Genomic DNA, 27,160 nt, shown 5'->3' on the forward strand with positions numbered 1-27,160 from the left:
ACTGATGAACCTAGTTGCAGGGCAGGAATAAAGATATAGACATAGAGAGTGGGCTTGAGGACACAGGATGGGAGGGGGAAGCTGGGATGAAGTGAGAGTAGCATCGACATATATACACTACCAAATGTAAAAAAAGTTAGCTAGTGGGAAGCAGCTGCATAGCACAAGGAGATCATCTCGGTGCTTTGCAATGACCTAGAGGGGTGGGATAGGGAGGATAGGAGGGAGGCTCAAGAGGGAGGGAATATGGGGGTATATGTATGCATATGGCTGATTCACTTTGGTGTACAACAGTAACTAACACAATATTGTGAAGCAATTATTCTCCAATAATGATCTATTTTAAAAAAAATATTAGGAATCAGTACCCATACAGTGTAATTTACTGTATTGTATTTGTATTTCAGATGCCTTTGGTGCTTCATGAAGAATATTTCAAGATATATCACAGACATTAAGCCTTTGCCACCCAACATAAAAGATAGACTGATCAAAATAATGAGCGTGCAGGGGCAGATAACAGATTCTAATATAAGTGAGGTAAGAGCATATACAAAGAGCATGTATAGCCTGTAAAGCAGGCTATTATAGTTTACTGTTTAGCTATGGTTTCAGATTTTTGGAACAGTGGTTTATAGTAGGATTCGTAATAATTTTAAAATATAATGAAGTGTTGGGGTTCTTTTTTTCTCGATAACCAGAATGTCCATGTGTAATAGTTTCTAAAAAATCTTCTCCCACTATTCTTTCAGGTGTTTCTCTTGTCTTCATGGTGACAGCATCCATGAACTCCATATTTTCAAGAAGTTTAAACTTTTTGATTGAGTACACCTTAATAAAGCTGGAAAAAAATTAAAATGCAGGGTGAATAAACAAATGGCAAAAAAAAGACCCACAATAAGAAATATATATGTTACATTGTGACGCTAGCGCACAAGCCACACCTATGTGTAACAGTACTCTGTACAGTACACTTGGATATTTTCTGTTTTATTCTAGTATGTCTTATTCCATTTAAAAAATGATCGCCTTTATTTCTCACAAATATCATCCTCATCTTAATGAGGATAGTGAGGCACAAAAAGAAAGCAGAGGTTGATCACAATCACAGGGTTGGAACTCAGGCAGCCTGCCTCCAGAGTACATGCTCGTTTATACACTGTACTATATTGCCTCTTAAAATCAGTCTGAATGTTCAACTTAAGTGTTTGCCAGTGTAGGATACATTTAATAAGTTACGGTGCATGCATAAAATGAAATAGTATGTAACCACAATTAATTAGTTTTATAAAAAGTGCCCATTTATAAATATATATGATCTGATCTCATTTTTCTTCAAATGTTTTTTTAAAAACTCATAAAACATCAAAACTAATATGATGTTTGTCACTGGGTGTTGATATTCTGGGTAATTTTAGCTGTAACTAGTTAAACGCATGGCCTTTGGAATTAGGAAGACCTGGCTTCCAGTCCTAGCTCTGCTCCTTGTTTAGCTGTGTACTTTGTGTTGCTACTTAAGCTCTGAGTGATTCAATTTTCTCATTTATAAAATAGCAATGACCAGTCTCTTAGGGTGGGTGTGTGTGTGTGTGTGTGTGTGTGTGTGTGTGTGTGTGTGTATGTGTATGTAAGAGAGAGAGAGAGAGAATATTAAATGACATATTTTATATAACACACTTAGTACCCTTCCTGGTAAGTGCTCAATAAATAGAAATAGTTATTTGTATCATTTCTATAATTTTTCTGTGCTGTCTGAATGTTTTACAATAACAGTACATTACTTTCATGTTCAGAAAAGTATAAGCTATTTCTATTTTCATAAAAATAAAGCAAAAGAGAAGGAAAATACCCCCAGAAAAAGAGCTCAGGGCTTCCCTGGTGGTGCAGTGGTTGAGAGTCTGCCTGCCGATGCAGGGGACGCGGGTTCGTGCCCCGGTCCGGGAAGATCCCACATGCCGCGGAGCGGCTGGGCCCATGAGCCATGGCCGCTGAGCCTGCGCGTCCGGAGCCTGTGCTCCGCAACGGGAGAGGCCACAACAGTGACAGGCCTGCAAACCACAAAAAAAAAGAGCTCAGAATGCTTTGAAATTGATCTGCTATTTGTTGTCCTCAAGTAAACACTCAGTAATACTGGGTTTGTTTGTACTAACTCCCAAAAAGAAAAATGAAGGAGGTAAATATTCTAGATAAGCGTTTGGTATATAAGTGCTTAAAGACTCGTACTTGCTGAGCAAAGAGACACAGAGTTAGAATCTCTAATAATAGGAACCCCTGGAAGAGGATAAGCTCCTCCCACCACCTTGGTTCTGCTTGCAGGTCTAGTGGGTCCTTACTCTGTGCCAGCTGTCTCAACAGTGCTCTGTGTCCCAGTGAGACTTTGGGGACACTAGAAGCTGCACCTCCAGTTGGAAGTTGGTTGGTTTTTTCCTGCTGTATGTATCTGTCTTCACACAGATATGTTTCTGTATTCTTTGCTGTATTTTCCACCTGCTGTTTGTCTGTTAGGACCATCAAAACACTGAATATGGAATAAACATTTATATTTATAGGAAATACTAATTTCTCAAAATCGTGTATTTATTATAGATTTTACACCCTGAAGTCCAAACTCTAGATCTACGAAGCTGTGATATTTCAGATACTGCTCTCCTGCACCTGTGTAACTGCAGAAAATTGAAGAAATTAATTTTAAATTCCTCAAAAGAAAACAGAATTTCCATAACTTCAAAAGGTATGCTTATTAACACAATGAATTGGTTGAGTACTGTTCACCCTCTGGCATAATTTGGGAGCAGAGAAGGGGAAAATATGTTAAAAGAGAGTATAAATATGTCAAAGAAATAGGAACTATATTTATCAATAAAATATTCAAACTAAGCTAAAGAATCCAAATTAGAATTCTTGCTTATAATCAGTGCTGAAAGTTGGGAAATACACTAAGTCACTACCTTGAAGTTTAAACATACTTAAAATAAACATGGATAGATACCTCTATATTTTAAATATTTTACCTAGTATAGTGAAACAAGAAATGACCAGTTCATACTTTGTTAAGGCTTTCTTGTAATATTACAACAGAAAGTTAAATCATCATCATCAGATTAAATTTACTAGGCACTCTCCTATCAGCCTGTTCACTGCATAGTTTTTGTAGCCAGAGCATAAGCTGCCCCATTTTGAACAGCACAAAACTAATCATATATTTTCCACTTCTGCTGCCATAAAACTATATTAGACAATGACTGATTGACTAGGAAAGAACTAATCCTTAATTCCAGATACCAACTAATCAGATACCAGCTTCATTCCAGATACCAATTTCAAGGACATGGGCCTGGAAGATGGGAACAATTTATACTATAAGCCAGTCATATAGCAAAATCACCAAGCTCCCAGTTCCCTGAAAGATATAAAGGTCTAACACACACTCCTAAGTTGTTTTTACAGGAAGCATACCCCCACAAGATGAAAACTGCTGACCCATCAGCACGTAGACCCCAGACTGGTTGAAACCAGAAGATTGGTGTTGCTTGAAACTTCACCTTGATGCCAACCAATCTGAAAATTGTGTACAAACTGCTCATGTACCCTGAAGCTCCCTCCCTCACACTGCCTATAAAATCTTTGTCTCCCATCCGGCAACTTGGAGATGGTCTTAGGACAGTAGTCCACCAGCTTCCCAGGTTGCTGGCCTCCTGAATACAGCAAACTTTTCCTTTTCCACCAACACTTGTCTCTGGAGTATTGGCCTTTCGAGCAGCAAGCAGCTGAACTTGGTACCGGCCTTGTCCAGTTACAGTTTTTTGTTTGTTTGTTTGTTTTGCTGTACATGGGCCTCTCCAGTTACAGTTTTTTATAGCCAGACAAACTGCATTTTTCAGTGTGACTGTTACATGAATTAATGGATTTTTACCATTTTTTTTCAATAGAGGATTTTTATCTTTTTCTTCAGTATAAGAAAGAAAGAGTTATTTGGCTACCTAGGTTTCTGAAAAATCTTGTGGGTAGTTAGCTCTATTTTACAATCAGCTCAGTTAGCAAGTTAGGATATTCATAATACTGCAAAGAAGCATAAGTTTTAAAATGTTTACACAAATATTTTTTTATTTTTTATTTTTTTTTATTTTTTATTAGTTTCTGCTTTATAACAATACACAAATATTGATTCACTAAAAAGAACTTTCATGCTGGACACTAATGAATAAAATAAGAGTTCTTTCTTAAGATATGGAAAACAATAAAAATGACCTACACACGAATTTACCATCTTCCCTTTTGTGTATTTTGCCCATGAAAGTGTCTTTTAACAGTGCTATAATGTTTGTCCATGACTGAAGGGCCCAGGATTCCTGAAGTACGTTTCTATTTATGTGGCACATTATTCACGTACCTGTCACTAAGGTGCTTTTACATCAGTTGAATTGGATTTAAGGGCTTCTGTTTTCTTGACCCTTGATAAAATGTAAGATTGGTCCAGGCTAACAAAGAAGGAGCATGTTGGTAGCAAAGGGCAGAATCAAAGAGGGAAGAGAGAACACAGAGATACAGGTATGATTCCTAAGGATAAGCATGAAAACTATTACTTAAGACATTTGGGCCATTTAACTTTTGATTTCTTTTCAGAGTCCACGAGAAAATTAACTTTATTTAAAACTTTTAACAAAAAGGAGTATCATCTACTATTTAATTACCTATTTTGGTTCTGAATGACTTTTGGCTATTTCCTAAAAGCAAGTCTAATCATAAACAAAAAAGTCTTGTCATTAATTGCAGATATTCTGAAGAATATACTACAGATTATGTAGAGAATTCTTGAAACATTCTAAAAGAGTTTTAAATAATGACAACATCACTGGAAATAAAGTATATCCCCACATGCACTACTTTGAAAAAGGCTAACATGCAATTGGATATATCAGTACTGGTGATTGCTGAAATGAAAATCAGTCACATTTCTCATATATAAACATATATAGCTCATTGATACAGAATTATGTTTTCCCTCAGGAATAAAAGCTGTGGCTTCATCTTGTTCTTACCTGCACGAAGCTTCTTTGAAAAGATGCTGCAATCTCACTGATGAAGGAGTCCTTGCTCTTGCACTCAATTGCCGGCTGCTAAAGATCATTGATTTAGGTGGCTGCTTAGGTATTACTGATGTGTCCTTGCAGGCGTTAGGAGAAAACTGCCCATTTTTGCAGTGTGTTGATTTTTCATCTACTCAGGTAAATGAAATACAGACTTGAAAGGTAGAGACTGTATGTATTTGCCCAGAGTATTTCCATAACTCAACCTAATTCTTTTTGTTGTTGCTAAAAAAATTTTTATTTATTTGTTTATTTATGTATGTATTTATTTATTTTTGGCTATGTTGGGTCTTCGTTGCTGCGAGCGGGCTTTCTCTAGTTGCGGAGAGTAGGGGCTACTCTTCGTTGCAGTGCACGGGCTTCTTATTGTGGTGGCTTCTCTTGTTGTGGATCACAGGCTCTAAGGTGTGCAGGCTTCACTAGTTGTGGTGTGTGGGCTTCAGTAGTTGTGGCTCACGGGCTCTAGAGCGCAGGCTCAGTAGTTGTGGCGCACGGGCTTAGTTGCTCCACAACATGTGGGATCTTCCCGGACCAGGGCTTGAACCCGTGTCCCCTGCATTGGCAGGCGGATTCTTAACCACTGCACCACCAGGGAAGTCCACTAAAATTGTTGGCTTCATGCTTTGGTAGTTAAATAATTACAGTATAATTTGGCACACACCCCCCCCAATTATTTTCAGTAAGGGTGGAAGGTATGTGTGGCTCAGACACGTTTGCCAAACGGGAGGAAATAAAACTATATCTAAATAATTAATAATTTTTATAAAAGTTTGCTTCCATCATCTCCATTTATGTGCTATGTTCCTTTTTTCCTTTGCTCAGGTATCTGACAGTGGTGTGGTTGCGCTTGTTAGTGGACCTTGTGCCAAGATATTAGAGGTAATTTTAAAATATCTGTAAAGATGATGATTATCTGAATTCACATTATCCTCAGAAATTCCTTTTTAAACCTAGAAGACAACCAGTGCCTTATTCTCATTAGGTATTTCCATGGACTTTTTTTTTTTTTTTTTTTTTTTTTTGCCTCCACCTCTTTATTCCCAGAGTGAAGAAAAACTGGTTAAAGTTAGGAGATAAAGTATACTTTATAATAAAACCCATTTTACTTCCAATAAAAGTTCTTATTCTCCAGAAATTTTAGCTTCTAATACATTTAAAGATAGTCTTATTATGGATGAAAATACTGAAAATTTATCAATGTAAAATGACATTCTTTAGAATTTTCATGTCTGACTGATATTTTTACCAGGAATACTTATTCTCTTGCCAGTGTATTTTTCTTGACATCGTATTTATTCCCTTGCCATCATCTTTTTCTGAATCCATGAAGGGATCCAGACTATACCACTGTGGCATAAAAATTATTTTGATCTGAAGATGTCTGAGAAACAAGGATTAAAAAAAAAAAAAAGACTTTGTCTTAAACCCCACCTTCCCCCATCTGCCTAAAAGCAGACCCTTCCAAAAGAATTCAACTGCCTCAAACCCCCTTTAAGGTAGGCTTCCTATACGTGGGGAAGTCAGATGACAAGTTGCATTAATAAATATTGTCACGTCAAGATTATTGTTAAGTCCATCTATTCTCCTAAAGGTCATTTTGTCTTCCCTAAAAAGTCACCTGTTTTTCTGAGTGTCCTTTCTCCCCCTCCCCTTTTCCTATTAAGATGGTATATAAACTCTAAATTCTAGCCATTTCTTTGAGCCACTTTCTTTGTGAACTTGTGAATAAACTTCATCTTTTCTCTTGCTAATCTTACTGTCAGTTTAATTCGAAGGCTTCCAAAGACAAACATAAGAGGATAGAGAAAAGGTTTTTCCTCTCCAGAAGCCACATTGTGCGGCTGTTTAAAAAGACCTTAAATTAGTGTTCAGCCTTTGTATTCAATGACTGATGTGATACCTGTAACCTATTTCTAAAATTAAGAAGCCTTTTGTCCCAAGATTTTGTTTTTTTCCTTTTTCAGTTTACAGTGTTTTATTTTGTTTTTACTCGTAATTAATATAGCTGTGCTTTTCAACAATAAGTCACATCAAATCCTTTTTGGAAGTAAGCTGGCTATAAATTAATTATAAAAGTTAGTAATCACTATTATAATAGAATGGTGGTGCCATGTTTTTGCCAAAATATTTCTGCTTGATTTAATGCTCAAATAGTTTTTTTGGTGATATTTATATATTTGCATCCTGCTTGTATTTATGTGTGTATGTGTATGTGTGTACATAAAATAGCATATATATTTTTACAAATCTTTTAATTAAGAAATTCCTTTCTTTAAAATATGAAGTTCCAAATTCCAAATTGCATTCTAACTGTAGGGACAATAACTGCCATAATTTTTACTGTTTAAATACTAACATTTGTTGAGCACTTACTACATTCTAGCCTCCATGCTACTGCCTTATATTCATTAGGTTATTCAATTTTTACATTATCCTATAATCACCATCATTTCTTTTTTAACATCTTTATTGGAGTATAGTTGCTTTACAGTGGTGTGTTAGTCACCATCATTTTTAACAAAGTTCTCAAACAGATAACCTAGTTTATCACTTCCTAATAAAACCACCAGGAAATTAGTTGTTATGCAGTGGTAGGAAATATACCTACATATTTACTTCAGCTTTATAAAATTAGGAGCACCAACCTAAGCAGACTTAGGAAAAAATCCAGTAACCAATGTGTTGGTCATTGTAGTGTCATTGAATTTTTCACTTTTTCAGTTTACCAAAGCTTATTTCTGTTAAGTGCCAAAACATTTTAATGGAAATCTTTCCGAAATTTGTTAGAACTTAATTCCTTCCTTAAATGAATATATTTTAACCTTTGGCTCATAGCATCTTTCTGACCACAATTTCTGACTGAAACTGAAATACAAATGTCTTCATCTTTTTAACTGATTCTTCTCTTTTGGGTAACATGTATGCCTGCTATTTATTAGATACCCTGTTTTAATCTGTTGCTTTTAATTTGTTCAGTTCTGGACAATTAAATTACCAATGTTGCTAAATAGTTTATAATTTGAAAATAAATTTAATTAAAAGTCTAAGGACCTCTCCTAAAGGCTGACATTTAGTACAAACGTATGCTACAGCGTTTGTTGAATGTCAGGATTGCCTCTGAAATCTCTGTTGATCTGAGTTCTCAGTGAGCATGGACCATTTTGTTCATCACTTTGTCATCATTTTATCCCCAGGTTTGACTGCAGTTCCAGACATATGGTAGCACCTAATAAATCTTATCGTATTCTTAACTTCATATTACAGTCATTTTATAGTTTTCTGTAGTCTTCATGATTAAAAGTTTCATTTGCTGTGTAAAATTATTCATTTATTAAACAAATATTTATTGAGTGTCTGCTACGTTCTAGGCACTGGCATATCAGAGAACAAAATCTGTCCATGTTATGTATCACTTTCCTTTAATCATTTTTCTAATGTTGGTAATTCAGATTATTTACAGCTTTTAGCTACTAGAAATATTCATATGTTGGGACATATCACTTTTTTCTTCCATTGCTATAATGAACTCTCCAAAATGAAACAAGTGGATCAATAGGTATGAATCCTTTTTTTAATGGTCCCAAATTCATATTGCTGAATTGTTTCCCATAAAGGTTATGTTGGGAATTCACAGTTTTTGCTAGGACCCCAATTTGCCAGAGTTGAACATTTTCTTTTTTTTAATGCCTTAATATATTTTAAATGAAACCTGACTTGAACACTGTTCCTTCCATCTCTTGTTCTCAGTTGTATCTCATTGTCTGTAGCCTTTGCCAATTCATATCATAGGATGCCTTTGCCAATGTATAATATACAATGCTTTCTGCCTCAATTTTTATGAGTTTTCAATATATTCAAGTTTCCTTTATTTCTAAGATATGATTAATTATAATATGTACACCAACATAGTATTTCTTTTCTCCTGAAAAGTTGATATTACCATAAGTATACATATCAATTACCACATGAATCTTATTTCCAGAGTTGTTAAATTCTTTTAATGTGGGCAAATATACATAAAAATTGCTATTTTAACCATTTTTAGTGTACAGTTCAGTGGAATTAAGTACATTCACATCATTGTACAGCCATCACCGTTAACTATCTCCAGAACTTTTTCATCATCCCAAATTGAAACTCTTTACCCTTTAAACAATAACTCCCCATTATCTTCTCCCCCAGCCTCTGGCAATCTCTGTTCTATCTTCTGTCTTTATGAATTTGCCCCTTATAATCACATTTTTTTTAACCCATTCATCCATTGATATGTTTCCACCTTTTGTCCATTGTAAATACTGCTGCTATGAACATAGGTGTACAGATATCTGTTTGGGTCCCTGCTTTCAATTCTTTTGGGTATATCCCTAGAAGTGAAATAGCTAGATCATATGCTAATTCTATATATAATTGTTTGAGAAACTGCCATACTGTTTCCATAGCAACTGTACCCTTTTACATTCTCACCAGCAATGCAAAAGGGTTCTGAATTAGAACATTAAACAAAAGATAGATAATGTTTCAAATATATGAAAAAGTATAGAAAGTAATATAACAGAGACCTGTGGACCAAACACTGGAATTTTAACATTTTCTGCATTTGTTCCAGTTCTTTTTAAAAAAAATTATTATATGTTACATCTAAAGCTCCCTCCCCTTATTTATTCCCCCTTTCTTCCTTCAGAGGTAACCACTCTTCTGTGTATCTGTCCTTCCATATTTGGATACTTCATCTCTCTCTCTCTAGGCATAGGTGTACGTATGTGTATATATATCCATAAATAAGATATTGTATTGTTTTATATGTTTTTAAATAGTACATAATAGTTTCATAGTGTGTGTGTTATTTTACAATTTGCTTTTTTATTCAAAATTATGTTTTAGAATTTTTTCAAGCTTTATTGAGGTTTAATTTACGTACAATAAAATTCACCGATTTTAAGTGTACAGTGTGATGAGTTTTGGTAATTGTTATACAGCCTTGTAACCACGACCACAGTTCAGTATAGAATATTCCCATCACCCTAGGAGGTTTCCTCCCATCCATTTGCAGTCAGTGCCCTGCGGTGACCCTCTCCCACGCGACCACTGATTCTGTCAGTATAGTTTTGCCTTGTCTATACTTTCATATGAATGGAATCATGTAGTAAATTGTCTTTTGGTTTTTTACTTCTTTCTTTTGCTTCTTTCACTTGGCATAATGTGTTTGAGATTCACCCATGTTGTTGCATGTGTTAATAGTTCATTCCTTTTTTTTTGCTGAGTAGTATTCCATAGTCTGGAATATGACACAGTTTGTTCATACATTCACCATTTGATGGGCATTCAGGTTGTTCCAGTTTTGGACTGTTATGAATACTGCTATGTACATTTGCATACAAGTCTTTGTGTAGACATATGGTTTCATTTTGGGGGGGTAAATACCTAGAATGAAATTGCTGGGTCATATAGTTGAGTACATGTTTAGCTTTATAAGATGCTACCATACTGTTTTCTAAAGTGTCTGAACTAACATTATGTTTAAGATTTATGTCTATTAATACAAATAGATATTTTTCATTGTAACTGTTTTATCTGATTACAATATATTAATGAACCACCATTTATTTACCCAGTCTCCACTTCTTTACTATTACAGATAATATTGCAATTGGCATATTTATAAGTTGTTTCCTTATGCACATGTACAAGAGTTTCTCTCTATATTGTGGACATCTGCAGTTGGAATTGCTGGGTTCTGGGGCATACTTACTGTCAGTTTTAATAGATACTGCCAAATTGCCTTATAAAGTGGTTAGGCATTTAACTCTTAAAGCTGCTATACCTTCCAAATTACTACAGACTTTCACTGGTCCTTTCTATAGAGTTTTTCTTGCAAGTAGATATTTGGGATTTTTGTTATCAGAGTACAGTATTTCCCAGGCTTTTTCACACTGTTATTATTGTCCTATTTTTTCTTTTGATTATACTTTCTTTATTTTTAAATAGGAGATTCATATGGGATATTGTGTGAATCTGACTGATGAGGCTGTAGAAGCTGTCCTTACTTGCTGTCCTCATATATGTATATTACTCTTCCATGGATGCCCCCTGGTAACAGGTTAGTATGAGGCTGCTTGGGTTCAAATCTTGGTTTCACCTTTTAATAACTGTGTGACCTTGAGTAAATTACTTAACCCATTCCATTATTCAGTTTCCTCACATTAAGTGGGTATAATGACAGTATCTACCTCATAAGCTTGGTCATGATGATTATCTGACAACACTTCATATGGTGCCTAGCACATAGTGAGGGCTCAGTAAATGTTAAGTCATGATGATGATGGTGATGGTGGTGATGGCAAATGCTCAGTAAATATTAACTGCCTTGAGGAGGAGGATGGTGGCAGTGGTAGTGGTCATGATATTAAACATTATACTTTATGAAGTCAAGTTTATAATATTACATCTTTCAAATATGCTAAATGACCTGCTTTTTTTTCTAATTTATTTTATTTATTTACTTATTTATTTTTGTCTGTGTTGGGTCTTTGTTGATGCGCACAAGCTTTCTTTAGTTGTGGCGAGTGGGGGCTACTCTTGATTGTGGTGTGTGGGCTTCTCATTGTGGTGACTTCTCTTGTTGTGGAGCACGGGCTCTAGGCACGCGGACTTCATTAGTTGTGGCACGCAGGCTCAGTAGTTGTGGCTCGTGGGCTCTAGAGCACAGACTCAGTAGTTGTGGTGCACGGGCATAGTTGCTCCACGGCATGTGGGATCTTCCTGGACCAGGGCTCGAACCCATGTCCCCTGCATTGGCAGGTGGATTCTTAACCACTGCACCACCAGGGAAGCCCCATAAATGACCTGTTAACTGTAATCTCATCAAGCTGTAGCCATTGAGATTCAGAATCATTTGGCTAATGTGGTACTTCACTAAAGTAGTCACAGCCCTTTTGGCTTGTATAAGAGCCATAATACCCCTTTCACATCACCCCTACAGTGAGTCCCATACCACAATATAACCAGGATCTTATGTGTGAGTCAGTACTTACGCCCAGCCCTTCCAGCTCTTTTTCCTAATTACAGTCTAATAGTTACTGTCCTAGAAGTCCTTTTTTTTTTTTTGGTTTTGGTTTTGGTTTTGGGTTTTTTTTTGTGGTACGCGGGCTTCTCACTGTTGTGGCCTCTCCCGTTGCAGAGCACAGGTTCCGGAAGCGCAGGCTCAGCGGCCATGGCTCACGGGCCTAGCCGCTCCGCGGCATGTGGGATCTTCCCGGACCGGGGCACGAACCCGTGTCCCCTGCATCGGCAGGCGGACTCTCAACCGCTGTGCCACTAGGGAAGCCCTAGAAGTCCTTCTGACATCTTCTGGTTTTTCTTGTGTTTGGACTACCAATCTAAACTAAGCCTGTAATGGGTTGTATTTGGTTATCAGTGACATCTATAATGAAGACTAAATCTTATTTTAGGCAGACATCTCTCAGTACACTAAAGCCAAAAGTGACGTTAGAAACTGTTACCAGTGGGTACCTCTAGGGAAGGTTGTGGAGAAACAAGACTAGGAAAAAGCTTTCACCATATACCCGTTTGTCCTTTTGAATTTTGTATCATGTGAATGATTTTACCTATTAAAAATTAGTAATCATAATTTTAAGAAAATAATTTAGAACCAGAAAAATTCATGTGACTGAGTACGGGGAATTGGTACATGTGAACACTATTCTGGGGGTTATGAGAAGGCAGGCAGAGGCTCTCTGGTCATCAATCAAGGCAGAAAATTATATTCTAACAAGTAGGCTATTATTGTAAGGTGGAGGAGACCATAATATGTGAAATGTAATAACAGCAATTTTTGATAATAGGTCTTTTCAGAATACCAACTAAAAGTATGTAAATCTACTCACTGAGCTATATGTAAATTTAATCAATACATTGAACAAGAAAGTGGTACTCATAAAGTGACTCCATTTTCCTCACACTATATTAATTACAAATTTGCTCTAAAGGGCCTAATATTTCCCAAAGCCAAATGAAAATCTCTGACATGTGCCACTAACTTTTCTTATCATTCTCAGATAGTTAAAAGTCTTGTCATTTCATATCACTGAAACCCTCTCATTTCAGCAATTAAAACGTCTTAGACCCATGTAATACTTCAAACAAGTTCAAATTAAAGCTTTTTGCTCCTCCAGTCAGCTCAAGTTTGCTGTAGGTGGAAAGGCTGCTGTGGGTAAGGGGACGTTATTAGTTTCTCTGTTTTACCACCTCACGCTTCTCTTCTTCCTTTCCCAGCTTGCCCACCATGGTTTCTGACCCCACCAATGTCAGTACAGGGTGGGACTGCGGTGAGCAGAAGGGAAGGGAAGGGAAAGAAAAGTCTAACTTGACTACTACCGCTGTGATCTAGCGTCAGCCCTGAGGGCTCTGTGGGGGAGCTGATCCTGATCCGTACTCTCTCAAAAGTGGGGCACTTTTGATCTTCTTCAGGGTCCACTTTCCGCCACTCCCCTCATCACTGCATATATCTCCTATATCTACAGTTCTCTTGATTCAAGCAAATGTGTCTCTTCTGGCCAGTAGCTAGCATTTTCTTCCTCTGCGCCCAGGCAGCTGGCGGTACACCTTCAGTCTCTTTCTGCTGAGGTTTCCTAGACCATCCAAGTTGCTTTCATGAGCAAACTACAAGGCAACCCATGCCAGCCCACATCTGTCCACAGGAAACACAATACTTTAGACAGTAAGAGTGCAGGTTAGTTCCCAACTTCAGTCCTCTAATTAGCCACATGGACTCTTACCATAGCCTTTTGCTTTTTAGTTTTCTTAGGTCTGATATTAGTGTAATGTGTTTCCCAAGATCCAAGGGACAAATCAGATTCTCCAGCTGATCTCCTTAGAGCCCCCCTCACTAGGCTTGAAGGCAAGAGCAAGCACCTGCAACCCTCTTTCTACAACTCAAATCATAACTGTCTTCAAAGAAATCCTTTCTTCAATTTCCAGTTTTCCATCACTTCCCACTTTAACACTTTTATATCTTTGACTGGATGAGGCACCACGGATTCCAAAATGAGTTTTCAGCCAAGCATTTGCAAATCATGTACAAGTCTCATTTTGGAATGAGAGAGTAGCTGGTACCTCTAGTCCTGGAACCTTAGCTGAAATAGTTAATGTTTTAATGTTCTGTTGTATTTGTCTCAGGATAACTAGGCTACATAACATGTTATAAACTCAGCCTTTGCTAATTTTATCTTGATTATCTTTCTGGTTACAATTAGGAAATAGTTAATTTGGCATTTCCCCTCTACTTTTAATAGAAGTGAAGACAAACTATACACACAGTCAACCAGAAAAACTTATCCTTAGGCAGACTGCTTAAAACAATCATCAAAGACCCTATAGGTAATGAAATCTTTAGAAGGTACAACCAAAAACTTAAAATTTGCGTACAACAAGGCCAATAATAAAATGCTTAAAGGTGCCTGTATCAATATAGAAATGACTAACAAATAGGAATTTTGAAGTCTGGAAAATATGTTGCAGTCATTAGTCTGATTTTTAAAGCAGAAGACTTTTGAGATAAATTATATAATTACTGAGATCACTGGAAACTAAAGATGTATTATCGGTGAATTCAAGAGAAATGCGTACCTGGTATGATTATAGATACTAGGAAAGCTTAATCCCACTAAATCTTTCCACATCCACATAATGGCTCAGAATACTGAATTTACCAACTATCTTGCTGCTGAGCAACAGCTACATAACCCCCCTCCTCAGCTCAGTCTTCTGGGAATTCCCTTACCTTACTCCCTTTCTGAGTAAGTGGAAGTTCTGTGGTGAGGGACTCCCCTTCCATGCAAACCTATCCAAGTGCTGCCCAATTAAAGCTCGTTGTGTGCTACTGCCACCTTGTGGTCGTATCTTTTTCCTTGATCTGCCCCACAATCCCTTGATCTCACTAACTACAGTTATAAGGTATGGTGTTCTGGAAGACATCAAGGGATAAAGCATAAAACAAAATATGTTTATATGTCCAAATGTTTGGGAAATGCAACATACCACTATAATGAATATTAATTTCTCAAAGGCTCTGAGAAATAACTATTGCTAAGAAACTTAACCTTTTTTTATCTAAGTGCCAGGGAGTTAGACGTTTTCCTCTACCCTTTTAGGTTCTTCCGGCTGGTCTAAGAATTAAATTGATAGGAGGCAGATTAAGAGGCGAAAATCAAGCAAAGTTTAATAACATGTATACATGGAAGAGACCCAGGAGAACTGAGTAACTCACCAAAATGGCTGAAACCCTCATCTTAAATAACATTTTCCGCAGCTAAAGAGGATGTCGGGGGTAGAGGTTTGGGACTTCAAAAGGGAGGAAGGCAATTCACATGAAAGATGAAAAAGCAAATGTTTGGTAAACAAATATTTGTTGGGCCATGCAGCGCAATTGCACCATAAAGGTACTCTCATCTCTAGGCCCTGCTGAGTTTCCACCACCACACCTAGCCCATCTTTTTGCAGACAACCTCTGGCGACAACTTGATCTATACTTCTTTTAGGCAGTAAGGGGGAAGGTCAAAATTTCTTCTTGAGTCTTTTGGACCTTGATTGTTATCAGCTTGAGATAATCCTCATGCCAAAGAGACATTTTGGGGTGGCACGTTTTGCTCCCCCACCCAAGCATTTCCCACATATTTTTTTAACACAGAATAATTCATATATTATTATTTTGATCCCTCTTTTCACAGAAGAGGGAAGTGAGAAACTGAAATGGTATTGGTCCATTGTGACATAGTTTTTAATAACAGTGCTAAGATTAAACAAAAATCTCAAGATAAAGTGAAATGAGCACCAATTCCTAGTCTCCTACCATCTCTCCAAAACATTGAATAACTTAACTTCTATGGACCTCAACTTTTCCTTACATATAATTGTCAGTCATAAAATTGGGTGATCTGATAATAATATGAGTTCACATACAATAGCTTTTACCGATAAAGATTCTTAAAGAGAAAAAAAGCTGAAGTTTTTCAACTACCCAGATTATCTCTACTCTTCCCGCTTTCCTGTCAGCACCTACCATTGTATATTTTTGCTACCATCATTGAATGAAAATAAAGTGGGCTAATATATTCACCTTATATTTATTTGTTAATTTCTCTTTTTTCCAGAGAAGACAAATGCTTTATTTTTGCCTGATAAATAAATGTTCTTTCTTCTTTCATGACACCTTATATGTTTCCTCTTACGTATTCATGTGATTACTCACATCTGACTAGATAAGACAATAACAATACATATTCTATAAAAAGAATGTATGTATATCATATGTTTGTGCAATTCTAGTGTTATGTTATCCTCAAAGCAACCTGACCCCCAAATTGGCAGTGTCAACTGTAGTTACTCATCAGATTCCCTGAATTAATAGGTTTATCTTCTCCACTGTATTTGTAAGTTTTTATAAAATTTCTTAACATTACAATCAGACTGTAAGCAAAACTCCACATTATAAATTAAGTCTTGAAACTGTTAGAAGGACTCTGATTTTATTTCTGCAGAAGAGACCAAAAAACTAAGCTGCTATTTAAAATACTGTAGATCATAGACATTATGGAAACAGAAAATAATTTTTAAATGTATTAAATTATTTTAATTTAAATTATGTCTGCAATGGTTTTCAGTAATTTCAACTCACACAATTTTATTAATCTCCTACAATGGACGTGCATTTCAGTTTCTATCATCTAGACGTGTTTCACAGTAATCACAGGCATCTAAGTTTAGGTTTTAGAAGGGCAATAAAGCAATTAGCACTAGAGTCCCTATGTTTACATTGAAAGGCAGAAAAACCCAACAGGAAATCTGCCACTTTGATTGAATCTGACTCAAATTTTAGTGATATCAGAGGATTTGTTTTAGCTTGATTACTTTACAAGCAAGTTCTTTACTTAGATTCCTGTATAATAAATGTCAAGATTTACCACAAAGAGACAAGTGGTTTGCTTCAGAGTTTCCCTGTAATTAAAGCTGATTCCTTGCTTCAAGGACAACTACTTTTTAAGTTTCATATATATATATATATATATATATTTTTTTTTTTTTTGCGGTACACGGGCCTCTCATTCTTGTGGCCTCTCCCGTTGTGGAGCACAGGCCCCAGATGCGCAGGCTCAGCGGCCATGGCTCACGGGCCCGGCCGCTCCGCGGCATGTGGGATCTTCCCAGACCGGGGCACGAACTCGTGTCCCCTGCATCGGCAGGCGGACTCTCAACCACTGCGCCACCAGGGAAGCCCTAATTTTCATATATTTTATTTTCTAAATCCTGTATTATTCTCTTTCCTTATCATTACTTATTCATACATTACTAATCCAGAATTACGAAACTTCTTTATGCCGTACAATGTAGTGAAGCATTAGAACCTTGATCATTGTTTGTAAAAATGTGTCCAGCCTCACTTTTTTCACTGTGTATTCTATAAAAATGTCTAAATTACATTTTCCTTGATCATTTGAAAAACTTAGTTTAACTTATATTTCCCATTTCTTGGGGCTCCAAAAGCTCCCGTAATGAATCTCTTTCAAAAAGTGGTCTCCAACTACATTAGTCAGAGATTTTTAGAAAGATGGTAAAAGGTTCCTTAGAGGTCATCTACACAACTCCCTTGTTTTAAAGATAAGGGAACAGAGATACAATGAATTTAGGTGGCTTGCCCCAAATCTTAGAAATAGTTAATAGTAGAACTGGAAGTAAAAACCTAAATCACCTAATCCACAGTTGCTACTTCTTTCCCCAGTAGAGCAATTTCCTAAGCCTTTGGTGTCAAGTGGTTTCACTATTAGTAGAAAAGGGAAGGAAGTAGGAGAGCGACATCAAGCATCAGTAGTGTGATTGGTATAAATGACCTTTAGAGTCTTTTTCAGTCCTGAGAGTCTGTGTTTTGGTGAGTGGCAGAATAAGCCACCCCAAAATATGCCTCTTTGGCATAAGGATTATTTTAAGCTAATTTTTCTTGAGAAATAGCAGACACTGGAGGAGCTCTGAAAGCAGTAGAAGCTACCCTTTTGTAAGGAAAATATACATTTATAAAGGAAATCTCCATTTGTAAAGTGTCTCCCTCTCTGTACTAAGAAGGGAAGGGTGACTCTAAATCAGAATCATGTTCAGTGGAGAAGGCACTGACTTAAATCTGTATAGTGAATCTTACTGTTACCAAACCGAAATCAGGTCTCCTTGCTCCATGTGCAGCAAAGCCAGTCTACTGACACCAGGTTGTGGTGCAGGGTGCAAGCAAGGAGAAAGGACAGCTGATGTTCAAAAGGCTGGAACTCCCTGATGGCTTTCAGTCAAGGGTTTTGAAGACAACGTTAGGGAAGAGGGTCACAGGGTGTGTGATCAGCTCGTGGACATTTTTCTGATTGGTTGGTGGTGAAATGACAGGGTGATGTTCTGGGAATCTTAATCATCAGTCTCCTGGTTCCAGTCAGTCTGGGGTCTGTGTGCCGGTGGTCAGCATGTAGTCAACATCCTTCACCCGGTTGGGGGTGGGGTAGGGTGGGGTCCTAGTTTCTGCAGAACAACTCAAAGATATGTCAGATTGTTATCTCTATCCCTTCAGGAGGAACTAGGAGTCCTGTGACTCTATTGTTCAAGCTATTATTACTTTTCTTGCTTGCCTGCTTTCTTTGTTTCTACATTTTCTACTTCTCTAATCATTAACTGTTTGAGTCTGCTCTTTGGAACTTGGGGAAGGCCTAGGAGACGAAAGCTTTTTCTGCAAACAGGAAGTGGGAGACATGGAGGGCCTTGTACCCAGGAGGGCCCAACAGGGTCCTGCCTGGTTTCATTACCCTTGTTTACTATGCTTTTCCTGGTAACTTCCCATAACCGGTCTCCCAACAACCCCAAAATCTTTCTTTTGTCTTTAGCTGAAGATGGTAGTTAAGGTGGTGGCTTGGGCCCTCTCAGGGAGTTTACTCATTTTTCCTGGGTATCTCCCATGTATACATGAAGTATACTTGTTGACAAACTTCTGTTTGTTTTTCTCTTGTTAACCTGTCTTTGGTCACAGGGGATCTCAGCTAAGAACTCAGAAGGGTAAAGAGAAAATTCTTTTTCCTCCTCCACAGTTTCTACAGAGTATTCTGGCAAGAGATATGAAATACTTAGAGACTCCACAGTTTCTCCCTATAGCGTAATAAACTTACAGGCATTGAATATTCCTACTATTGACTCACTGCTCTAAATTCTCTATACTTTTATGGGGAAAAGAAAAGCAGCCTGAGGAGACTTTGAGTAATGTAATACTGCCCTCTAGCATACAATTTTTAAAATTACATAAAAATATACTGTATGCTCACAACTAGAGGGAAAAGTGTTTTTCTATTTATGTACAATAATAAATTCCTACAGAAGAGTGACAAATATAGTCAGAAAACAAATATTTACATATAATATTTGATAATATATTCATAACTAGTAAAAATGCCAAAATAGTCTTAGAAGCAACAGCTAAAGTGAAATCGGAAAGTACACGTTTCCAATTTTGTTCTTTTTCAAAACTGTGTTGGCTCTTCTGGGTCCCTTGAATTCCTATGTAAATATTAGGATCGTTTTGTCAATTTCTTTTTAAAAATTTGCTGGGATTTTGCTAGGGATTGCATTGAATCTGTAGATCAGTTTGGGGAGTACTGCCATCTTAATACTAAGTCTTCTGATCTATGAACATGATACTAAGTCTTCTGATCTATGAATATGGACATCTTTCCATTTGTTAGATCTTCTTTGATTTCTTTCAACAATGTTTTGTAGTTTTCAGAGTATAAGTTTTTCACTTCTTTTGTTAAACGTATTCCTAAGTATTTTATTCTTTTTGATGGTAATGTAGATGAAATTATGTTCTTACTTTCATTTTGTAACGGAACCCAGGTTTGGCTGCTTGCCACTAATATGCCAATAATTCAAGAGGCAAGTGTCAGTAGAAAAGAAAGGTGCTTTGGGACTTCCCTGGTGGTGCAGTGGTTAAGAATCTGCCTGCCAATGCAGGGGACATGGGTTCGAGTCCTGGTCCGGGAAGATCCCACATGCCGCGGAGCAACTAAGCCCATGTGCCACAACTACTGAGCCTGCGCTCTAGGGTCCGCGAGCCACAACTGCTGAAGCCCATGAACCTAGAGCCTGTGCTCTGCAACAAAGAGAAGCCACCTCAATGAAAAGCCCGCACACCACAAGGAAGAGTAGCCCCCTCTCGCCACAACTAGAGAAAGCCTGCCTGCAGCAACAAAGACCCAACACAGCCAAAAATAAATAAATAATAGAGAAAAAAAAAAAGATATCACCATTAAGAAAAGAAAAAAAAAGGTGCTTTAATCAGAAAAGCTGGGGTGATTCCCTGGCGGTCCAGTGGTTAGGACTCTGTGCTTTCACTGCCAAGGATCCGGGTTCAATCACTGCTCGGGGAACTAAGATCCTGCAAGCCACACGATGTGACCAAAAATAAGAAGAAGAAGAAGAAAGAAAAAGAAAAGCTGGCAATCTGGGGAGATGGTAAACTCGTGTCCAGGGACCAACTCCAAAGATTCTGCTCAGCCATGAGAGTTTTTAAATGGAAAAATGGGGGAAAGAATCTCATTGAAACATTGAGGCATGAGGTTGGGTTTTGCATCATTCTCCATTGAGTGCAGACTGGCTGACTCTTTCTTCAGAGAGAAGAAAACCTTGCCTGCATGGCCTGCCCGCAGGATTGCTAAGGGAGCTGTTGGGGGTAGAAAGCAAGTCATTTTTTTAACTGCTTAATTCTTCATTCTTACTTCTTTTTATCTAGGAAAAGAATCAACAGGTTAGACAAGGCATCATGTGCCTTCAGGAGAGTATAAGTTAGGAGTTAGTTTCAATTGCTTAGTGATCTCATTCCTATAATTAGGTTCTTTTAAGGTTAGAGGGGAACCCAAATGGGAAAACAGGAAAAGGGCAAAGAACTGCTTTTAATTTTTGGATTGTTCATTGTATAGAAATAATTTGATTTTTTATATCGATCTTGTGCCCTGAAACCTTGCTGAACTCATTTATTAGTTCTAATTTTTAGTGGATTCCTTAGTACCATATTACCTAACTACAAATAAAGTTTTACTTTTTCCTTTCCAACATGAATGCCTTTTCCTTTTCTTCCCTAATTTCCATGGCTAGAACCTCCAGTGTAGTGTTGCATAGAAGTGGCAAAAGGAGAAATCCTTATCTTTGTTCCTGATCTTAGGGGGAAAATATTTAGTCTCTCACCATTAAGGATAATGTTAGCAGTGGGTTTTTCATAGATGCCCTTTATCAGGTTGAGGAAGTTCCTTTCTGTTTCTGGTTTGTTGAATGTTTTTATCATGAATGTTGGATTTTATCAAATGCCTTTTCTGTGTCTATTGAAATGATCATGTCGTTTTTGTCCTTTATTCTATTAATATGGGTGTCATAGGCAGAAAAATGTCCCCACCCAAAGATGTCCATGTTCTAATGCTCAGAACCTACAAATATATTGACCTTAAGATAAGGAGATTACCCTCGATTACCCAGGTGGGCCCAATGTAATCATAAGGGTCTTTAAAAGTAGAAGAGGGAGACAGAAGAAGGAGAACCATAGAGATGGCAGCATAAGAATGACTTTGTCCAATGTTGCTCACTTTGAATGTGGAGGAATTCAAGGAATGTGGTGGCCTTTAGAAGCTGAAAGAGTCAGGGAGGTGGATTCTCCCCTAGAGCCTCCAAAAAGAATGCTAAGCTCCTAATACCTGCTTTTAGCCCAGTAAGACCCATTTTGAAATTCTGACCTTCAAAACTGTACAATAATAAATTTGTGTTGTTTTAAACCATTAAGGTTGTGGTTATTTGTTACAGCAGCAAGAGGAAACTAATACAGTGTACTACATTAATTGATTTCCAGATGTTAAACTAACCTTGCATTCCTGGGGTAAATCCCAGTTGATCATGGCATATAACCCTTTCTGTGTTGCTAGATTTGGTTCGCTTGTGCTTCATTGAGGATTTTTGAGTACATATTCATAAGAAATATTGGTCTGTTGTTTTTGGTGTATGTGATGTTTTTGTCTGGCTTTGGTGTCAAGGTAATATTGACCTCAGAGAATAAGTTGGAAAGTGTTCCTCCCTCTTCTATTAGTATAACCACTACAGCTTTGTTACATTTGCTGTCTGCATGATATATCTTTCTCCATCCTTTTACTTTCAACCTATTTGAAACCTGTCCTTAATCTAGATCTCCTGTAATAACAGACTTCCTCTATAATAACTGATATTTTTTATGACAATGAAAACTGCATTTGCTATATTTTTAGCTGCTTTTAAAAAATTAGCTGCTGGGCTTCCCTGGTGGCGCAGTGGTTGAGAGTCCGCCTGCCAATGCAGGGGACACGGGTTCGTGCCCCGGTCCGGGAAGATCCCACATGCCACGGAGCGGCTGGGCCCGTGAGCCATGGCCACTGAGCCTGCGCATCCGGAGCCTGTGCTCCGCAACGGGAGAGGCCACAGCAGTGAGAGGCCCACGTACCACCAAAAAAAAAAAAAAATTAGCTGCTGAAGTAAACCTTCGTTTTCACAACTATAACTTCTTGTTTCCAAACACTCTCTAGTTCTCTTTCTTGCACTAAATCTTTAATGTTTTGGCTTATTTTTGTTTTACTTAAAATAAAACTTAGTAACAATGTGTTGGGCCTGCTTTTTTTCCCAGTGGTCTACGAAATCTTTAAGTCTGAGAACTACTAAACTAGACATTTCCCAAGACTAGGTTAGAGATATGTTATACATACAACATAGGTTGTATCTATGGAACAAGTTTATTAAACTCCTGAATAATTTTTAAAGTAATAAAATTTTAGCAGTATTTTTGCATTAAAGCATTAAAAGCATTAAAAGATATTATAAAACTGACTTTGCAAAAGATATGTAAACTATATTAAAATCACTGCTATATATTGTGAACAATTGAAAACCATCTAAATGTACAGTCATACAGATTGGTTAAATTACAAGGAATTCATGTAATAGTTATCTATTTAAAATTGTGTTTTATAAATATTATATGACATGGAAAAATGTTCAACTACAGGTCAGGTTGTCCTGTTCTAGTAACTACTCTGTCCCCTAACCTCTATGGGCATGTTGCAGCTTCCCAAGGTGTTTTACCATACCTGTTGGCTTTTTTTTTTTTTTTTTTTTTTTTTGCGGTACCCAGGCCTCTCACCGCTGTGGCCTCTCCCGTTGCAGAGCACAGCCTCCGGACATGCAGGCTCAGCGGCCATGGCTCACGGGCCCAGCCGCTCCGCGGCATGTGGGATCCTCCTGGACCAGGGTACGAACCCATGTCCCCTGCATCGGCAGGTGGACTCTCAACCACTGCGCCACCAGGGAAGCCCCTGTTGGCTTTCTTTAACCATGCTTTCTTTAATCACTCCTTTGTAGTTAAAACCTGTTCAAGCACCCTAGTTTAGTGTGTCATCTACTTCCTGCCAGGACCCTGAGAAACTTTAACTCTATTACTCTCTGGTTGGTGAAATTAAGATGAAATTACAGAGAAAACAGTAAATACCTGTTTTTTAGAAGTATTACTATAATATGTTTACTGCAGCTAATAATAGTGATGGTTACCACTAATTAAATGTATTTTTAGCTTATAGTATGCTTTATATATCATCTCATTTAATCCTTTAAATAACCCTATGAGATATAATAGTTATCATCATCCCCAGTTTATACATGAGGACACATTCAATATCTTTGATTACTGTGAATTAATATATTGTCATTGTTTTCTTTTGTAGATCATTCACGAGAAGTCTTGGAGCAATTAGTAGGCCCAAACAAACTAAAGCAAGTGACATGGACTGTATATTGATGCTTATTGAAGCTTATCAAAGCTATGATCTTCATACTACTTTCCCAGGAAACAACGGTCTAGAGATTGGCTTTCCAATAATATGATTTATGCTTTGAAGTTAACCAGGCTCTTAAACATTTTAATAGTGCTATTATTTCTATGTTTGTTTGAGGAGTGATTGTTCTTGAAATGACAATCCTAGCATGCCCTCTGATGTATTTGGGAAGGGTATTGTGTTTGTTTCTTTAATAGCAAAGTTTTAAATTACCTGCTTTCCCTGGAAATCTCCTTCTCCTACCTAGATATTTGAGCTGCTGTAAGAGAAATTTACCAATATGGATAAACATTAGGAGAATTCTAAGTAAAGTTATTTCTAAAAGCATAATTACCTTCCTAGCTATTTTTTGGCTGCTACCTTCCAAATTATTTAAATGTCCACTGGCCAAAAAGCAAAGCTGAACATCAGGCCTGTAACTTCTTCACAGAATTTATTATTTCAATGAAACAAAGAAATATAATAGTTTAATGTCATAATCCAGGACATCATATACCTTAGCCATTCAGCATATGAATGTTACTGAGTATGGCTACTTTTCCCAAATACATGCTATTCATCTACAAACTTTCATCCTTAAAAACTGCAGTCAAGAATATGTAAGAATGAGTAAACACGAAATGTCATCACAGAGGTGGTATCCTGAAGCTCTACTGGTTTCACATTGTGAAATAAACACACAGGTTTTAGTTTTCAAATGAAATGTATTACTCTCTATAATCACAAAATTCTGTGAAGTATACTGTGCTTAAACTACCCCCAAATTCAGCATAGTCCCTGTGCCATGAGCCTGTCTCAGTGGAACTTTCTTAAAGATTTCCTATTTTAACTGTGATGTAGTGAATAACAGGGAAAGTGTGGTATGGTAGATTTCTTGTATATGTTTAGAAGGAAGGGTTTACATATTCAACTCTACTTCTTGTCCTTACTATTAACTACTTTATAAATGTGGTATGTTTATAGCGTAGATAACATATATTGCCACTGCAAAGGTGATACATATGTATATATGTGTAAAATGTGTAAGGCCTGTTCCAGCTATGAAATTTTTCTAAAGACAAATTCAGTAAGGTTTAATATTGAACACCTAACCAAGTCAATAGCTTTTTCTGCTTTGGGGGAAACTAGTTTCAAGATCTAAGGTATCAGATGTTTAGAGTCTATAAAGGATTTATCATCCTAAAGCAGTTTGCAGCTTGATCTTTTTTTTTTATACTGCTAGGTACCTTAGCTGTTTCTCAGCACTCTGTTTAAAATTTGGGTCTCCCATCCCTATCCTACCTATCCCTGTCACCCTCACCTGTCACTCTAAACTCTATTTTTCCCCTTTCCATCTGTCACCATCTGACATGTTTTATTTTTTATTTATTATCTGTCTCCCCACCCTAGTATATAAGCTTCATGAAGACAAATTATTTCTCTTTTTTTCACTGCTGTATCTCCAATACCTAGAACAGTGTCTGGTACATAATAAGCACCCAAATATTTGTTGAATGAATAGACAAGAAAATAAATAAAAGTAATACCCATACTTCAAGTTTCTGGTCTGTGACGTACAGAGATTGGAAGTCATCACTCCTGTCCTCACAAGATAAAAGCTGAACAAACTGAAAATCATGAAGCAGTACAGTGTTTGTTATTTCAAAATGGACTTGTATTAGTTGTAACTATACACTGCAAACTCTAGGGCAACTGCTAACAAATTTTCTTTAATAAATATAACTGACATCCTAAGGGAGGAGAGAAGATGGAATCACATAAAATCCTCAATTAAAACCAGAAAAGGGGGAATTCCCTGGTGATCCAGTGGTTAAGGACTCTGTGCTCTCACCACCAAGGGCCCGGGGTTTGATTCCTAGTCAGGCAACTAAGATCCTACAAGCCGTGAGACGCAGCACACACAAACAAGATAAAACCAGAAAAGGCAGAAAAAGTAGAACACAAAAAAGAAACAAGGAACAAAGGCAACGAATAGGGAGCAGTTATAAACATGGTAGAAATTAATCCAGCTATATCAATAATCTCCTTAAACGTGAACAGTCTTAATACAAACATGTTTGTTATGCTATGAAGTCATTTCAAGGATCACCGTTATATATATGGGCGATTTAAAAATATTTTAAGTAATATTTGGACGTCTCAAAGACCTTCTTGTACCCTCCTCGTAAATACTTAAGAAAGGATAACAGGAACAGTGTTGTAGATATTTATATCTTTTAATTAATTTATTTATTTATTTTTGGCTGTGTTGGGTCTTAGTTGCGGCACGCGGGATCTTTTGTTGCGGCGCTCAGGCTTTTCATTGTGGCACTTGGGCTCCTCTCTAGTTGTGGTGCGTGGGCTTAGCTGCCCTGCGGCATATGGGATCCTAGTTCCCCAACCAGGTATTGGAAAGCAGACTGTCAACCACTGGACCACCGGGGAAGTCCCACATAGATATTTAAAATTAAATCTACTCTTGGCCTCTTCACGTTGATTTCCAACAGTGCTCCAGAGTATAATTTCCTTTAATTTTCTCTTTCTTATCTTGCTGAGAAGGACAATACCCAGCAGACTATCCTGAATTTTCAAAGAATATGTCAACAAAGCTCTTTCCTCTCAAATGCCATCCAGTGCCACTGTAGCCTATCATTTCCATTCATTTTAACCAATGCTGAATCAAAATTTTGAGTTTATAATTAAGCCCCAGTAGACCAATGGAAATTGGATACAACAAGAGTTGATTCATTGGGTTGTAATAAATTCTGACTTCCAGAGTTCCAGAATCACAAGACCCTCTGTGACCCAGCTCCAAAACACCCACCTATCGATACTGCTTTCCTGCCTAAGCAACAACCTGCCCTTAACTGCTTTCTCTACATTTCTTTTGAATGACTATAGCTCTGATCATGTCTCCCTGGTATCCTAATCCCACTGGCATGTGTGTATTATTAGAAAGCATATAATGCAAGTGTCATAAACAATTCCTAAGCGGTATATGAGAACAGGAGAGTACAGCTGACCCTTGAACAACACGGGTTTGAACTGCACTTATATGTGTTTTTGTTTGGTTTGTTTCAATAAATACTACAGTACTACGCGATCCATCCCCGGATGCAGAAACCTGGATGCAGACTGTAAAGTTATACATAGATTTTCAACTCCAGGGGGTGGGTGGGGTAGTCAGCA

The 27,160-nt window shown here is 37.4% G+C and overlaps 1 protein-coding gene across 1 annotated transcript in view; it reads left to right on the forward strand.

The window, feature by feature from the left end:
- The window catches only part of AMN1 (antagonist of mitotic exit network 1 homolog), a gene marked incomplete at its 5' end in the record, with an annotated part of 75,331 nt that extends 49,860 nt beyond the window's left edge, over nt 1-25,471 (forward strand). Inside the window, 6 exons of the mRNA XM_079715197.1 lie at nt 408-540; nt 2,587-2,731; nt 5,008-5,225; nt 5,910-5,966; nt 11,073-11,184; nt 23,882-25,471. Of these exons, the coding sequence (XP_079571323.1) occupies nt 408-540; nt 2,587-2,731; nt 5,008-5,225; nt 5,910-5,966; nt 11,073-11,184; nt 23,882-23,955 (739 nt within the window). The 3' untranslated portion in view covers nt 23,956-25,471. The remainder of the gene's footprint in view (nt 1-407; nt 541-2,586; nt 2,732-5,007; nt 5,226-5,909; nt 5,967-11,072; nt 11,185-23,881) is intronic.
- Between the last annotated feature and the right edge of the window lie 1,689 nt (nt 25,472-27,160).

This window comes from Hyperoodon ampullatus (assembly GCF_949752795.1).
Source record: "Hyperoodon ampullatus genome assembly, chromosome: 11".
In the NCBI taxonomy this organism is placed as follows: Eukaryota; Metazoa; Chordata; class Mammalia; order Artiodactyla; family Ziphiidae; genus Hyperoodon; species Hyperoodon ampullatus.